Source organism: Bison bison, unplaced genomic scaffold (assembly GCF_000754665.1).
Source record: "Bison bison bison isolate TAMUID 2011002044 unplaced genomic scaffold, Bison_UMD1.0 scf7180017864163, whole genome shotgun sequence".
NCBI classification, from domain to species: Eukaryota; Metazoa; Chordata; class Mammalia; order Artiodactyla; family Bovidae; genus Bison; species Bison bison.
The window spans coordinates 2,613,013-2,631,378 of NW_011494735.1; the positions used below are offsets into that span (position 1 = coordinate 2,613,013).

At 43.4% G+C, this 18,366-nt stretch overlaps 1 protein-coding gene across 2 annotated transcripts in view; it reads left to right on the forward strand.

The window, feature by feature from the left end:
- PTPRB (protein tyrosine phosphatase, receptor type, B) overlaps positions 1-18,366 on the forward strand; it is a 130,486-nt gene that overhangs the window by 78,194 nt on the left and 33,926 nt on the right. For both annotated transcript variants that reach the window (XM_010841513.1, XM_010841514.1), the window contains 6 exons: positions 2,368-2,631; positions 6,110-6,373; positions 7,341-7,622; positions 11,636-11,914; positions 12,448-12,597; positions 15,152-15,395. In XM_010841513.1, the coding sequence (XP_010839815.1) occupies positions 2,368-2,631; positions 6,110-6,373; positions 7,341-7,622; positions 11,636-11,914; positions 12,448-12,597; positions 15,152-15,395 (1,483 nt within the window). The remainder of the gene's footprint in view (positions 1-2,367; positions 2,632-6,109; positions 6,374-7,340; positions 7,623-11,635; positions 11,915-12,447; positions 12,598-15,151; positions 15,396-18,366) is intronic.

Here is an 18,366-nt window from a genome sequence, read left to right on the forward strand (position 1 = left end):
TCATGTCCAACTCTTTGCAACCCCATAAACTGCAGCCCACCAGGCTCCTCCATCAATGGGATTTTCCAGGCAAGAGTACTGGAGTGGGGTGCCACTGCCTTCACTTGCATTGGCAGGTGGGTTCTTTACCTCTGGCAGGTGGTGCTAGAGGTAAAGAACCCACCTGCCAATGCAAGTTAGATGTAAGAGCTGCCGGTTCAATCCCTGAGTTGGGAAGATCCCCTGGAGAAGGGAATGGCAATCCACTCCAGTATTCTTGCCTAGAGAATCCCATGGACAAAGGAGCCTGACAGGCTATAGTTCACATGACCGAGCTACTTAGCCCATCCCCAAGTAGAGCAAACAGCAAGGCAAAGATCCTGAGGCAGGAGGGTGGAGGCCAGTTGGAGGAACAGTGATGAGGCCACTGTTGGCAGACAGTGAGTGACAGCAGAGTGGGAGGAGGTGGTTAGAGCGGTGACTGGGATCCTAAGCTGATGGCAGTCATAGAAACAATAAGGGTCCAAAGCTAAATTAACTCAGGGGCTTGAGGAAGAGTAGTAGATACAATGAAGAAATAGTCCTATGTTAGATAAGATGGCACCGAGTGGCTGAGTGGAGTGTAAGAGGAGGAACAGAAGAAGATTCTAGAGTTTCTCCATGGGGTATCGGGTGGAAGATGATTCTGTTAACTGAGATAAGAGAAGCTGGAAGAGAGAGTGTCAGGGAAGAAGACACAGGGCTCAGTTCCGGACTGAGTTTGAGATGTCTGGATGATGTGTAGACAGAGGTGAGCAGTAGGTCATTGAAAATAGAGACCCACCTCAGAAAAGTGAGCTGAGGATAAAGACTGGGATAAAAATTCTAGTTAAATTCTCCATGTTTTAGTCTGTTCAGGATTCTGTACTGAGCATATCATAAACTAAATGGTTTGAACAACAGACATTAATGCTCACAGTTCTGGAGGCTGGAAGGTCAAGGTCAAGACTCCAACAGATTCGGTGTCTGGTGAGGGCCCATTTTCTGGCTTACACCTCCTCACTGTGTCCTCACGTGGCGGGGAGGACAAGAGCACCCTCTGAGGTCTTTTTCATAAGGCACTGATCCCACTCACAAGGTCTCTACCCTTAAGACCTAATTATCTCCCACTGGCTACACCCGCTAGGTTTCAACGTATGAATTTGGTGGGGGGAGGGAGGAGCACAAACTTGCAGACCATAGCAATCTATAAAGTGACTGGGATTGATTGCTGAGCTAATATTATGGATTATGAAGGGGACAGAGGATGATACCATGGGAAATACCAACTTTTAAGGATCTGGCACACTGCTACTGCTACTGCTAAGTTGCTTCAGTCATGTCCAACTCTGTGCGACCCTATAGACGGTAGCCACCAGGCTCCCCCGTCCCTGGGATTCTCCAGGCAAGAACACTAGAGTGGGTTGCCATTTCCTTCTCCAATGATCTGGCATAAGGAGAGGGGAAAAGCGAAAGAGCCCAAGAAAGTGTATGGAGTAGAGAACCCAAGAGAAACTGAGACAGGTGTCCTGTCTTACTTCCACTGGCATCTTAAGACTTCTTGGGTGTCAGGCAGCATCTGTGCCAACAGTCTGGAAGCAGGTTGTTTCTGGTGGCACTCGATCACCTTGCCAGCAGGTAGCATGGAAGGGCAAAGGGGTTGCAAAATCCTAATGTAAATCTTTTTATATATATATATATATATATAGTTTTGGCTTTTCCTCTTCCTTCTCTTTCCCTTTGTTGTTGTTCAGTCATGTGCAACTCTTTGTGACCTCATGGACTGTAGCACACCAGGCTCCTCTGTCCTCTACTATCTTTTTCCTATATCTCTAATAGAATTTTCTTCCTGCTTGATTTTCCTTTCCTTGTCCGCTCACTCTCTCCTCCACTCTGCCCTTCCCTCCAATGGTCACTTTTTAGCTCTCAGATGGCACTCAGAGATAGTTTTTTTTTTGTCTCTGATCCAGCTCTTAGTATGGGAAAAACATTTAGTTACACAGGTCAGACTAACATTTATTTTATAAATGTAATAAAATATATAAATATATTTAAATTATATTATATATTATAAATATATATTTATATAATTATGAATATTAAAAATGTCTTTGAATATAGTATTCCATTAGTGTTTTTTTTCCTGTCCTCTTGAGGTTTTGTTTTTTAACATTAACAGTTCCAGCATCAATAATTCACAATATTCAGATTTATTTGCTTTGGGGTCTCCATGAAGTCAAGTGTTTTCAAAAGCAGGGACCACGTGTTTTGAGCTTCTTGTTGGACTGTGGCCATCCAGACGTCAGTCTGGGGCTGTGTCAGAAATGTGCCAAAACTCAGTCTCACTCTGTTGCTTCCTGATTTTTCTAGTCCCAGCAGCTGTCACCAACCTGAGGATCACAGAGAACTCCACCCGACACCTGTCCTTTAGCTGGACCCCCTCAGAGGGGGAGCTCAACTCCTACAACATCTTTCTGTACAACCCAGATCGAACTCTTAAGGATCGAGCTCTAGTTGACCCGCAAGTCCAGAGCTTCTCCTTCCAGAACTTGCTACAAGGTCGAATGTACAGAATGGTGATTGTAACTCACAGTGGGGAGCTGTCGAATGAGTCTTTCATATTTGGGAGAACAGGTAAGACCTGGACTCAATCTGTAATGAACTGCAGGGAAATTGTCACAGTACTCACTGGCTTTTCCTTGATTTGATTTTAGTTTCCTACTCTACCCAGGGTGTAGCTTTATATGAAATTTGTGACCTTTATATGAAATTTCTAACCCTAAATCAGACATTTGATTTATATGTCAAAATAGTTTCTGCATTGGTTTCTGCTTTGTTTCCACCGTGTGTTTACCTCATAAGAGTTTGGTGGAAAAATGAATCTGGCTCCTCCACTTGCCAGCAAACCACTACAAGAGGGTTATAATACATCGGGTTCAATTCAAACTGTGCCTTTCAGCTTTCTACAAGAAATAGATGGAGTGGGGAGCAGGTGCAAAGGAGGGCAGCTACAAACGAGACAAAAAGCAATGACCACTGTGAATCAGAAACACAGCACTAGATGCAGTGAACACAAGAGTTCCAGGAAAATGCAAAAGAAGCATCTCTGGCTTTCACATAAGAAACTGAATCTACTCTTTCTCCACTGTTGTTGTTCAGTGGCTCAGTCATGTCCAACTCTTTGTGACTCCATGGACTGCAGCATACCTGGCTTCCCTGTCCTTCACCGTCTCCCAGAGCTTGCTCAAACTCATGTCCATTGAGTTGATGATGCCATCCAGCCATCTCATCCTCTGTTGTCCCCCTTCTCCTCCTTCCTTCAATCTGGGAAAAGATTGGCTGTTTGCATCAGGTAGCCAAAGTACTGGAGCTTCAGCTTCAGCATCAGTCCTTCCAAAGAATATTCAGGATTGATTTCCTTTACGATTGACTGGTTTGATACCCTTGCAGTCCAAGTGACTCTCAAGTGTCTTCTCCAACACCACAGTTCAAAAGCATCAATTCTTCCACGCTCAGCCTTCTTTATAGTCCAACTCACATTCATACATGACCGCTGGAAAAACCATAGTTTTGACTATACTGATCTTTGTCAGCAAAGTAATGTATCTACTTTTTAATATGCTGTCTAGGTTTGTCACAGCTTTTATTCCAAGAAGCAAGCATCTTTTAATTTCATGGCTGCAGTCACCATCTGTAGTGATTTTGGAGCCCAAGAAAATAAAGTCTCTCACTGTTTCCATTGTTTCCCCATCTATTTGCCATGAAGTGATGGGACTAGATGCCATGATCTTAGTTTTTTGAATGCTGAGTTTTAAACCAGCTTTTTCACTCTCCTGTTTTACCTTCATTAAGAGACTCTTCAGTTCCTCTTCACTTTCTGTCATAAGGGCGGTGTCATCTGCATATCTGAGGTTATTGATATTTCTCCCAGCAGTCTTGATTCCAGCGTGTGCTTCATCCAGCCTGGCATTTCACATGAAGTACTCTGCATATAAGTTAAATAAGCAGGGTGACAATATACAGCCTTGACATACTCCTTTCCCAATATGCAACCAGTTCATTGTCCCGTGTCCAGTTCTAACTGTTGCTTCTTGACCTGCATACAGGTTTCACAGGAGGCAGGTAAGGTTGTCTGGTATTCCCATCTCCTTAAGAATTTTACACAGTTTGTTGTGATCCACATAGTCAAAGGCTTTAGCGTAATCAATGAAGCAGAAGTAGATGTTTTTCTGGAACTCTCTTGCTTTTTCTATGATCCAGTAGATGTTGGCAATTTGATCTCTGGTTCCTCTGCCTTTTCTAAATCCAGCTTGAACATCTAGATGTTCATGGTTCACATATTGTTGAAGCCTAGCTTGGAGAATTTTGAGCATTACTTTGTTGGCATGTGAAATGAGTGCAATTGTGTGATAGTTTGAACATTCTTTGGCATTGCTCTTTTTGGGGATTGGAATGAAAACTGACCTTTTCCAGTCCTGTGGCCACTTATGAGTTTTCCAAATTTACTGACATTGAGTGCAGCACTTCCACAGCATCATCTTTTAGCATTTGAAATATCTCAGCTGGAATTCCATCACCTCCACTAGCTTTGTTCATAGTGATGATTCCTAAGGCCCACTTGACTTTGCACTACAAGATGTTTGGCTCTAGGTGAGTGATCACACCATCATGGTTATCTGAGTCATTAAGATCTTTTTTGTATAGTTATGGGTATTCTTGCTACCTCTTTTGAGTCTATTGTCTCATTTTTCTATTCAACTCTCATTCTCAATTGATAATCATTTTTGAGCACTCTTGTGTGCCAGGCACTGAGCTCACTTCTGGACTAGGACAGCAGACAAGACTTACATGGGTCCCTGACTTCATAGGGGTCTTCCTTACCAAAGAGGGAGAAGGGGCAGGATGGCAGATTTTAAAGGAAGATGATTCTGGAATGCCTTCAATCCTCTGAAGGAAATATGCAGTACATTGTGGAGAGTAACTTAGCAAGACTAGACTTAGAGACCACTTTATACAGAGAAGGCTTCCAGCTGAGACCTCAAGGTGGGAGGAACCATGGGAAGAGCTCATTCTAGGCACTCAATAGGATTTCTCAGTCTGTCTTCTGAGGGAATGAAAAAGAGCAGCAGGAACTTCCTGGTGGTCTGGTGGTTAGCAATCTGCCTGCCCGTGCAGAAGACATAGGTTCGATCCCTGGTCTGGGAAGATTCCACATGCCATGGGGCAACTAAACCCATGCACCACAACTGCTGAAGCCCACACACCCTAGAGACAGTGCCCTGCAACAAGAGAAGTTGCCGCCATGAGAAGCTCAAGCACTGCAGAGAAAGTGCATGTGTAGCGACAAAGACCCAGCATAGCCCAAAATAAATAAATAAATAAATAACTTTTTAAAAATAGCAGCAGATGAGCCATAAGTAGAATTGCCTAGGTGTTACTGTTTTCAGGGCCATCTGCCTATGCACATGTTCCCTGATCTGCCCATTAATATTTAAAGTTCCTCCAAAAAGGAACAACAGTCTTCACTCTCCAAGGAATCATGAAACTTACATACCCATGGGACAGGTACCAGTCTGACTAACTTACGCTGTGGTAGAAATGACTGTCAACACTTCTTTTCCTAATTGAGGTTCCGTCAGGATAGGTTTTTGGGAAGAAAGAACTGAGAGCCTAAAAGAGGATGGAGAGGAAGTAAAGTGGCCCAAAGAAGGGTATTATGGGATGGTGGCCATGAGTAAGATGAGCCAGACGGGAAGAGGCAGGAACCTTTCATGAATACTTTCAGGGTCTTTGGTAAGCTAAGTTATAAACTATTTGACCTGTCTTAATTAATCATTTCTGAAAATTTATATGTTTATCAGAGGACATGTAGCAAGCATATATTAATAGAAGTCATCTCCTATTGTGCTTTTTTTAATTTGATTTTAATTTGTGCCAGGTCTCTAGACCACATGCTCTTAAACTCAGGTGACCTGAAATAGAAGCAAGATCTGACTCTACAATAGGTGCTGCTCATCATTACACCCAGCATAGCTCCTGTGTTCATCTGTGGGGCCAGATGCTTTTGTTTCCATCTGTTTTGTTTTCAGTAAAGGTTTTCCCTCTGTTTCAGTCCCAGCCACTGTGAGTAACCTCAAAGGATCCAATCAGAACATGACAGACAGCCTCTGGTTCAGCTGGAGTCCAGCCCCTGGGGACTTTGACTTTTATGAACTGATTCTCTATAACCCCAATGGCACAAAGAAGGAAAACTGGAAAGACAAGGACCTGACACAGTGGCGTTTTCATGGCCTCGTTCCTGGAAGGAAGTACACTCTATGTGTGATAACTCACAGTGGAGATCTCAGCAACAAGGCCACGGGGGAGAGCAGAACAGGTAAGAAGCTCAGTTACCAGTGGCCAAGCACTGGCAGGAAATAGCTTCCACAGGCATGTTTTAATTGTGATCTTATTAACAAGAAATAAAATCAGTGATGTGCTGTGTGCTCACCCCTGAACTTGAGAAGGGTCTATGTAGAGTGAATAAAGGAGATAGACTTTGGGTAAAAAACAGCTGGGTAGTTGACATAGCTCCTCCACTTACCTATGTGAAACTGGGCAGGTCACTGAGACCTCTAAGCCTCAGCTTTCTTATCTGTAAAATGGGGATGGTCATATATATCATCATTAGATTACTATGAGCAATGGTTTTTTTTGTTTTGTTTTGTTTTTTGGCTGTGCTAGGTCTTTGTTGCTGCACTCAGGCTTTCTCTACTTGTGGTATGAAGGCTTCTCAGCTTCTCACTGCGGGGGCTTCTCTTGTTGTAGAGCACTGACTCTAGGGCCCACTGGCCTCAGGGCTTAGTTGCTTCTCAGCATGTGGAATCTCTGCTGACCAGCGACCGAACCTGTGTCCGCCTGCATTGGCAGGTGGATTCTTAATAACTGGGGAAGTCCAGCAGAGCTTTCTAAATATTTCTTGGGCACACACAGATAACATTATATCTGTGTGCCACCCTGGAGTCAATGAACAAGGCTCTCTCAATTGGATGTAATTGTTAACTCCAGCCTTCACTTTCACTTTCACACTTATAAACCATTCAGGGCACACTCATGCTCCATAGCACCCTGGTTAAAAAAAAAAAAAAAAACTGATTATAAAAATTAAACAAAATGTACATAAAACATTTGAGGACAGTATCTTACACATAGTAAAGACTATAAATGGAAGCTTTTCTTATTATGGTATCATATTACCTCTTCCTACAAAGTACATTAAAAGTATGTCTGATGTCACTCAGCTATCTTATTTGTGTATGGTGCAGAAATAATTGCATGATTTTTTCACTTTCTCGTACATATAGCTCCAAGTCCTCCCAGTCTTATGTCATTTGCTGATGTTACAAACACATCATTGGCCATCACATGGAAAGGGCCACCAGACTGGACAGACTATGATGACTTTGAGCTGCAGTGGTTCCCCAGAGATGCCATCACAGTCTTCAACCCCTACAGCAACAGAAAATCAGAAGGACGCATCGTGCATGGTCTTCGTCCAGGGAGATCTTATCAATTTAGTGTCAAGACCGTCAGTGGTGATTCCTGGAAAACCTACAGCAAACCAATTTTTGGATCTGTGAGGACAAGTATGGCATGTTTTGCTACTCTTGGTTCTCAGATGAAATGGGGAGGAAGTATGTGTTCCAGCATCTTATTGCATTGGGGCTTGGTTTAAATCCACATTTTTACCTAGAATTGGTTAGATTTGAATTCAGACAGAAGTTCTACATAGATTTATTCATTTATTCAGCTTTAACAAGAAGAAATCATCTCTACCTTCATGGAGCTTACAACTCAGTGGGAGGTACTATCATTAAAAAGACATTTTGGGTGTGATGAAGCATTTGGCCCTGGAAAAGCACATAGCAAAGACATCTAACCCAATACAAGGGAACTTCCTAGAAGGAGAAGCATCCAAATCAAAACTTAAGGAAAGAATAAGACTTGCAGGTGGAGATGAAAGAAGTAAAGAATATTCCAGGTAGAGAGAACAGAGATTCAAAAACCAGGCAGGAGACAGAAATAGAAAGGAGTTCAGTTGACCAGAAGATAAAAGGTGAGGATTAGGAAAATCAGGTCATGAAATGTCTTGTGAGTCATGGTAATGACTTTGAACCTCAATCCATTGGAGCCACTGAAGGCTTTTTGGCTGAGATATAATAGATTTGCATTTTATAAAAGTCACTGTGGGGGTGGTACAAAGAATGGATTGAAAGGGGCAAACTAGAAGCAGAGGGACTGGTTACAGCATAATGCTGTAAATTCTAAGGATGAAAATACCTCAGTGATAAAATATATATCAGTTTCTTCCCCAAGGCATTTTGAGATAAGTACCACAAATAAAGAAACAGAAGTTTTTGGTATAGAAATCTCAATCCAAATATTTATTGCTCAATGATACCCAGTAAATGTAGATTCAGAGATCAGGCCAGAGAGTTATTGGTTATTGATAAAATACGAAGCTGAAAATTAGAAATTTAAGCCAGTAGCTATTTTGTTAATTCAACAAACATTAATGCTACAGTAGTTTTAACTTGTGTTTTATATTTTATCCAAAGAGTAGTTTGGGATCAGATAACTGCATGTTGAGAGAAACATGTGAAAAAGAACTAAAACTTTACATTTATAGCAAGATCAGGAGGAGTTTTCAGTGGCTTACTGTCGGCTGTGGAATTGAATCCCAGGTGTTCAGACTAAGAACTCCAGTTGAGGCTGGTCTGGAGAGTTATATCCAGTCCTAGATGCTAGAATGTAAGACAGGGATTTACCAAATGGGGCTTCCTCAAGAGGAAAGCAGCCAACACCAAGAGGGACTTGATAATGAGTTTTAGGGAGAATGGCAGAGTGAACTTTGAGGATTGCATTAGTTAGAATCAGGTTTGGCTGTGGGTAACAGAAAACCCAAGATAACAGAGGATTAAACAAAACAGACGTTGAGAATTCTCATGTAAAATCTTTCCAGTGCCCCATTTCTTGCAAAAACATTCCAGCCATGATAAAAACACTGCGCATGGCTCCACCAGCCATGCCTCCTAACCCCACCCTTGATGCCCGGGTTCATGCTTGTCTCTGCCTAAAATGCCTCTTTCCCAGTATCTTGGTGAAGTGTCATCTCTACCAGAAAGGCTTTGCTGAGTCCTGCCCAGCACTAATGCCAGCAACAGGAAGTTGTCTCTTACCCCACAGAGCATCCTCTTCCTCATCTCATTTCTACCTTGTATTATGTTTAGGACTCATCTCACTTTCCGAGAGGTTACAGCTAATATCTTATTCATTTCTATACTGTTCACAGACACAGAAGGGCACTTTGTATGCAGTAGATACTCATTTCTTAGTGAATTGGAGACCTGACCTGAGTCTTGGTAGACAAGCAGGATTTAGAGGAAGAGATCGAATTGAAACAAATTTCCATATACTTCCATACTTGGTGTAAATTATCAGAATGATGGATTAGGCTGGATGTTTTAAAAGACTTTCTCCAAAGCTGAAAGAGAGATGTCTTTAGATCTCAACTGTGACTTGGTTTGAAGGGAGTTCAAAGTTGTTTGCCTCAAAGGCCAATTCTTCCTCTATTCTGAAAAATTCTCGGTTTGATTGTTTTTTCCTTAAATCATCCTCATCTGACCTGCTGTGACTCAGCTCACATTTGTAGACTTTGATTGTTGTTGCTCAGTCACTAAGTTGTGTCCAACTCTTTGTGATCCCACGGCCTGCAGCACGCTAAGACCCTCTGTCCTTCATTATCTCTCAGAGTTTGCTCAGACTCACATCCTTTGAGTCAGTGATGCTGTCTAACCATCTCATCCTCTGCTGCTTCCTTCTCTTGCCTTCAACATTTCCCAACATCAGGGTCTTTTCCAGTGAGTCAGCCCTTTGCATCAGGTGGCCAAAGTATTGGAGCTTCAGCATCAGTGAATATTCAGGGTTGATTTCCTTTAGGATTGACTGGTTTGATCTCCTTGCTGTCCAAGGGACTCTCAAGAGTCTTCTCCAGCACCACAGTTCAAAAGCATCAATAAATAGGCCCTGATATGAAACAGGACTTCACTCAGTGGTACACTAATGCTGTGTGTTTATTGAGGACAAGAACTTCTGTAACAAATTAGGAGTCAGGGGAAGGTGGGCTGTCCTCCAAATCAGAGCAATGGGTGTGGCCATGGGAGTGCCAAGTTAGGTCTACACATAGTTCCCAGAAGATCTTATATAACAGGGTAGTCTTTGTTAATAACAGTTTGGTTATTAACCTGCACAGTTACATGACTGGTTTTCTTTCAGACTGAATCTTTCTTTATGGGTGTGTCACTCACAAGAACAGATAAAATCACCTGCCATTCAAGTCCCCACTGAGTCAGGCACTGTGTCAGGCAGAAGAAAGTGGATGACCATAAGCACAGGGCCGTGAAACAGGGGCATGGAAGAGTCTGGTGTATGCGGGGAAGCACAGGGGTTTCAGTGCCTGGAGTACGGCATGTGAGTGGAGAAGGGCAGGCAAAAGTGGAAGAGAGGGACAGAAGCCAGACATAGAAGGTAGCAAGGCAGCAATGCCATTTCTTACTGTCCTTATTGTAAGAACTAACATCTGGACTTCCCTGGTGGTCCAGTGGTTGGGAGTCCACCTGCCAACACAGGGCACATGGGTTTGATCCCTGATCTGAAAAGACCCCACACAAGGTGGAGCAGCTAAGCCTGTGCACTGTAACTGCTGACCCAGTGTGAGAGAAGCCACCGCAATGAGAAGCCTGTGCAGCACAACTAAAAAGTAGCCCTCACTTGCTTCAAGGAGAGAAAGCCCGTGTGCAGCAAAGAAAACCCAGTGCAGCCCAAAATAAAAGAAATTCTTAAAAAAGAACTAGAATTTATTGAGCAATTACCATGCAAGCCCCTGTGCTAGGTGTCTGTGCACATTTGAACTCATTGAGTCATTCCAGCAAGCACATGAAGTGTTTGTTCTTTAGTTGCTAAGCCACGTCTGACTCTTTTGCAACCCTACAGCCTGTAGCCCACCAGGTTCCTCCATCCATGGGATTTCCCAAGTAAGAATATTAGAGTGGTTGCCATTTCCTTCTCCAGAGAATCTTCCTGACTCAGGCATTGAACTCGCATGTCCTGCATTGGCAAGCAGATTCTTTACCACTGAGCCATGGTGGAAGCTCAACCACATGAAGTAGATAGTCTTAACTTCCCCACTTTACAGATGAGCCACAGAAATGTTAAATCACTTGCCCAGGATTGCATCGCTGATAAACAGAATTTGAATTCAGGCAGATCGAGCTGCACTATTAACCTCTAGGCTACTCTGCCCCACCTTCTGTCTGACTCCTGCCTTCTATCTGATGCTTGGTTTCAGTGTCCCTGTTTACATTTCTGTTTGCAATCACATTGGCACCTGGTGGTTTTTTCTAAAGGGACAGCATTTTAACTTTCAGTGTTTCTCAAAGTGAGGAGGCCTAGTAGGCAGAAATTGCCTTGGAGACCTATGAAAAGCAGTTCACATGAAGATCGAGAGTTATTTATTTAGATCTCTGAGCTAGCTGGAGTCAAAGGAACTAAAAACGTGTCTCCCAGAGTTGTGAAGTGTCTCTCCCTCTCTTTTATTTAGAGCCAGACAAGATACAGAACCTGCATTGCCGGCCTCAGAACTCTACAGCCATTGCCTGTTCTTGGATCCCTCCCGATTCTGACTTTGATGGGTACAGCATTGAGTGCCGGAAAATGGACACTCAAGAAGTTGAGTTCTCCAGAAAGCTGGAGAAAGAAAAATCTCTGCTTAACATCATGATGTTAGTGCCTCATAAGAGGTACCTGGTGTCTATCAAGGTGCAGTCGGCCGGCATGACCAGCGAGGTGGTTGAAGACAGCACCATCACCATGATAGACCGTAAGTGTCCCTGGAGGTGTGTGCCTTCCTCTGCGCTCCCATTACCCTTGTTCACATGTGTATGGCTCATTTCCACATTAGCGAGTCCTGCTGTCACTTGAAGAGGACTAAAAGGCTCTGAGAAGTATAAACATTTCTCTGTGTAAAGCATCCTGGCAGCAAACAAGTTAAATGGTCTTAAAGAACCTGAATGAATTAGTGTTTAAATACATCTCTTTGCCTGATGTAGAAAGAGCCATAATAGAGCTTTTAAGGAATTTGATGCTAAAACTTCAGGAAATCCTGCTGAGGAGCTAGCTGCCTCTTTCATTATGTTTAATGTGCTACCGGCAAGTCACTTCCTCTGCCTGCTTCCCTTCAGGAGAGGAGGAGGTTTTCTTGATTCCAAGCATTAGAGACACACACACACACACACACACACACACCACACGTGCAGCCTGATGTAGGTGAGTGAAGACCTTCATCTCACTAATATTTTATATTCAAAAGCGTAATTGTGACCCTTCTTGGTTCCTTTCCCACCCTTCTTCCAGGCCCCCCTCCTCCACCTCCACATATCCGCGTGAATAAAAAGGATGTACTCATTAGCAAATCTTCCATCAACTTTACTTTCAACTGCAGCTGGTTCAGCGACACCAATGGAGCTGTGAAATACTTCACAGTGGTGGTGAGAGAGGCTGATGGTAAGTGATCACGAATTAACTCCAAAACACAGGATTACTTTCTCCCAAGTCAGCTGTGGGAGCTCCTTCTGTGACAAGTTTTTAAAAGAAGAAAACTTAATTTTTATATCATTTCACTGTATCTCTGCTGGATGCAGCGAGATGTAACAAGAAAAAGAAAACCTACTGGAAGCCTATTATTTGCAGGATTTAATTATTAAAGGGGTAATAATAGCAACTATATCAACGATCACAATAACCATCATTTACTTGTTGCTGTTGCAGGCACTGTTGAAAATGCATTGCGTTTGCTGACTCATTCAGTCTTTACTACTCATTCAGTCCCATTCAGCTCCATTATTCTGCCATTAAGCAGCAACGTGCTTTGTCTGTCTTCCCCACTCCCTGTCTCAAATCCCTCTACCAATCATATACTCCCAAGCCACTCACCAATTCACAAAAATGCTCAAATGCTTGAAAGAGGGAAAAACTGAGCATGAAAAGCATCCCTCCTTTCTGTACTGAATTTTCAATATGTTTCATTATCGAGTCTACTAAATTATTCAGTGTTACCTAACTCTTATGTAACAGGCAAATTCTAGGTGATTCTTATAATAACATTCCATTCAACCAAGTAAGAGCTCTAGTGCTTATGACATCAGCATCTATCAGATCATCCTCAGGAGTTTGTATCTGGGGACACACATTTCCATATGTGTTTTTGCCACTGAGGTCCTGTGTGTTATTTCTCCACAACAGATGTTTGTGTCTGGAATGATATTAATATATCCTGCATGTCATATATTTTTCATAATTGTTTAAGATGCTGCACTGGAGTTTCTCAAGCTTCCCTGACTATTTTAACTCATTGGTGGGCAATGGGAAGGTTTAAACCTGCCATGACAAATGTTGGAGCTAAATGGTATTTTTAGTCTTGCTAGGTACTTTTAGGGCTTCTCAGTTGGCACTAGTGGTAAAGAACTTACCTGCCAATACAGGAAATGTAAGAGACATGGGTTCGATCCCTGGGTTGGGAAGATCCCCTGGAGGAGGGCATGGCAACCCACTCCAGTCTAGAGAATCCTATGAACAGAGGATCTGGGCAGGCTACAGTCCATAGGGTTGCAGAGAGTCAGACACGACTAAAGTGATTCAGCACATGTGTACTTTTGTATTTTATTTAATTGTACTAAAGCCGGTTATGCATAATTAATTCAATAATTTCAAGGGTCAGTGTTGCATCCCAGATTTCCTCACACATAGTAGTTGGAGATAAGTAGGTGAACTGTGAAGAGATTTTAAATTTAAGTAGGCTGCAATGAAGATAGTGTTTTGCTACCTAAATATTTCAGCAGCCAAAAAAAAAAAAAAAACACCCCAAAATTTAGCCTTGTGTTCTCCAGCCAGGTGGGTTTCAATGACTGATGTCCATGGAGATGGGCTGTGCTCCCCTGGTGATCTAAGATAACAAACCGGTTCACATTAATGTCATTTATAGCATATATACTCTCCTTCAAGGCAACCTTCCTTTTAACTACATCCAACAAGATGATATTTCCAAGAGCCACTCATTTTGAGCAAATTTTATCAAACAAGAATCCAGGACGCAAAGAACCCCCACCATATCACTCCTTAGAGTTCACTGTACATGGTATCCAATCTCTATAATAGTTTTCTTCCTAATTATGCTTTCCTCTGGCCAACATCAAAGTGAGTTTGCCCTGCCAAAATACACAGCAGCTGGGTGGACAGGAGATGAGTTCTGGGAAGTGTTCTGCACAAGGGCCCAGAATTGAGCCAGGATTAAATTGTACTCAAGATAACAGAGCAGGACAAGGAGTAGTTCAGACTGGGCGTGGCGCAGGAAGCATGCATGTAAGGCGACTGCTCTGGCCTCAGGCCTGATTTCTCTTATCTTTTCCCCGTTTCCCAGGTCACAGGGATTTCCTTATTCGCTCAGCTACAATGGTTATTGGCAAGTAGAGAGCTTGTTGAGTGGGTTGACTTTCACGATGGGGAGTACCCAACTTTCTGGAGTTGTGGCACGTGACCATCTGATGCATGAGCCCCCCTTTCATATATGCATATTTTATTTCCTAGAAAAATGATAATGTGCTGCTGCTCTTTAGTAGTTCAGTTGTATCTGACTCTTTTGTGACCCCATGGACTGTAGCCCACCAGGCTCCTCTGTCCATCGGATTTTTCAGGCAAGAATATTGGAGTAAGTTGCCATTTCCTCCTTCAGGGGGTCTTTCTGACTCAAGAATTGAACCTGTGTCTTCTGCATTGCAGTCATATTCTCTACCACTGAGCCACCCAGTAAGCCCCTGTGTTTGGCATATGCATATATAAAATGTTGTATATACACTATTTATGTTTAATTTTTTATTTATTTTAGAAAAAGTGAATTAGATTAATTTCTCTGGGAGAATTTCACAACACCCTTGGGGATCACAGAGTCTGCACTCCAGGAATGACTAGGGATAGTGGGTGGGGAAGGTAACCTCAGAAACTAGTTAGAAATCCCTGAAGTCACAAGGAAGTCAGTCCCTCACTGTGGGTGTTCTTCCTCCAGGCAATGATGAGCTGAAGCCAGAGCCACAGCACCCCCTGCCCTCCTACCTGGAATACAGGCACAACGCCTCCATTCGGGTGTATCAGACCGATTATTTTGCCAGCAAATGTGCCGAAAGTCCTGACAGCAACTCTAAGAGTTTCAACATTAAGCTTGGAGCAGAGATGGAGAGCCTGGGTGGAAAATGTGATCCTAATCAGCAAAAATTTTGTGACGGGCCGCTGAAGCCGCGCACGGCCTACAGGTTAGATGTATTACCATCATTTCACCAGTAGGGACGTGCTCCATCACCGGGCGCTCAGCTGTCGGGGCGTCTGATGCACATGAGTTCCTGTATATTAATAACCTATGTTACAAGAGTGCTCTGCATTTTACTGGCTAATTTATAAAGGTTGTATTCCTGCCTCCATTCACAGGGAATGGGTAAAGAGGGCCTTTGGCCTTGTACAAAAGCTCCATTCATTATGTGAAGAATTGAAGATTCTTAATAGGTTGTTCTTTCTCCTAAAACTTCTCTAGGATGAATCAGGTGATTTATTTACCATGTTAACACCTATGAAAATGTCCAAGTAGAAAGATTAAGTTTAGGGAGACTCAAGAAATATGAGATTTTTTTTTTCCCACTTTAATGAGGACTGGAATTACACTTATTTATTTGCCTGCTAATAGGCATAACAAGATGGATATTCCTTTTGGTCCAGATAGAACTGTTGAAGGGAAAGGCCCCTTAATGAATGGAACCACCCTCTCCTCCCAGTAAGATGGCAGATGAAAAGGAGCAGCTAACTGGTTTGGCCTCAGGGAGTACTCCTGTAGCCAGCAGGCCCTTCCAGCTGTAGGAACTGGCCGTGCCCTTCATGTACACCGTGTTCCCAGAAAGCAGAATAAGTATACACAGCATCCCAAACCTGGGTCCCCAAGAGATAGAGAACCTAGGCTGCCATCTTGGAAACAAGGCTGCAGGAATCCAGGATTAGTGCTTTTGCAGACGATGTGCCTTCCATTAGGTGTCAGCAGACCTGGTGTCCAGCCAGATGGCAGCCAATCAGGTTCTCTATGGGCCAGTCTCCATTCTGGTTGGTCAGTGCCCGGTTCTTATTAACCCTTACAGGTTTTGAGTATTACCCCTGAACTCAGCAGACACCTTTCTGCCAGCTCCAAAAGGAGACAGTGACATGGCATCATACCCGAGAGCATTCTTCACCCCTCCCTTGCATCAACACAGTCAAGCCGACATCTTCCCTAAAACCGATGGCTCCCTTTGGACAGGAATTCCGCACAGATGCCTCCACCCAGGACTTACCGCAAAAGTGCTACCACGCCCCAAGGTTGGCACCTCCAGAGTGAACACACACAAGCTCACTAGCGATGTTTGCTTCAAGAAGAAGCTATATGAGCCTACCTGAAGGAGACGAGATCTCAGAGCAAAGAGAAATATAAAAGAGATCAGAAAGCCAAGATACTTTAGTTCTTATTAGATTCAAGAAATGCCTCAGCCCCTTGGTCAACTGGGCTCCGGGAAATTTGAGGAAATCTCTCGAAGGGCTCTTTTCTCTTTGTGAGTTGGAAAGCTGAGCTGTTTTTGTTTGTTTGCTTTTTGAGAGAGGAGAGAAGATGAGTGATTCCCACATTTAAGAAAGAGAAGAAGAAGCTAGAGAGAGTTCACGCATGGACCAGGGCCCCAGTTACCCAGCACACTCTTTCCTGTCCATCACAGCAGCCAAGGTCCTAGGAAGAGCCCCTGCACTCAGGTTCCAGTGTGGCCACTGCTTAGCTGTGTCACCTTGTAAACAGCATTTCAGTTCTCTGGTCCTCACTTTTCTCATCTGCAAAACATCACAGGACTATCCTGAGGAGTCATATAGATGACAGATCAAACCTAGTCATGTCCCTTCTAGATTAAGTTCCTTCAGTGGCTCCCATTCACTTCTAGGAGCAAGTGAAGATCGCAGAGTAGGGCACACAAAGCCCCAGGCTTCTCGCTCCCATCTGCCCACCAGCTTTGTCCCCCACCATTCGCTCCAAGTATTGATACACTCCACCCATTTACTACTCCTCCCTCCTCAGAGTTCCCTGAAATCTGACGTGTCTCTCTTATACCTCTGAGCCTTTACACATTCTTTTCACTCTATTTGGGAAGCTTTCCACTCTCTTGTCTGACTGATGAATTCCTTCATACACTTGAAAAGCCAGCTCAACCCACAACTAGCCCTGAGCTACCCCTGTTAACCCACACCTGGACAGTGGGGCCCTCAGCTCCACTTCCAGTGCACCCAGTCTCTGTGTCTGCATGCTAAGTCGCTTCAGTCATGTCTGACTCTGTGCAATCCCATGGATTATAGCCCTCCAGGCTCTTCTGCCCATGGGATTTTCCAGGCAAGAATACTGGAGTGGGTTGCCATGCCATCCTCCAGGGGATATTCCCAACCCAGGGATGGAACGCACATCTCTTGCGTCTCCTGCAATGGCAGGTGGCTCAGACGGTAAAGAAATCACCTGCAATGCAGGAAATTCCTAGATTCGATTCCTGGCTTAGAAAGATCCGCTGGAGAAGAGAATGGCAACCAACTCCAGTATTCTTGTCTGGAGAATCCCATGGACAGAGGAACCTAACAGGTTACAGTCCATGGGGTCGCAATGAGTTGGACACTACTGTGTGAGTAACACTTTCACCTTCTTCACTAGACTGCAAAAGCTCACAGACTAAATCATGGAGACAGACATGACATTGGTTACAAAATGATATGGGAAGTACCTGGCACAAAAGAGATGCCATTAAATGTTTATGAGCAAATAAGGGAATGAGCCAAGATGTTCTATGAAAAGTTAAACATTCTGATTATAGCTTAATCAACTCCTGCTGCATTAATGTGTTTTCTAGGATACGGCTTTTCTCTCTCTGTATTTAGTTCACTCCTGTGAAAAGCATACCAGGCAGATAATACCTGATATGAGCATGGAGAACCATATGCCAAGCAGCCACCTGTGTGGTAGCTGCTGAACCCAGGCTCCGTGCAGGCAGAATTATGCCTGTCTCACAATGATAATCACCATAGTGACCCTCAGTGCTATCAGGCATCTTTTTCCCAGGGAGACTAGGTAGACAGGAAGGAACACGGAAAAAGAAAAATTAGGATTGCCAAGAAATGGAAAATGCTAGGTTTAGCTGATATGCAAGTTTATTATACCAACAAATATTTAACGTCTTCCTGTTC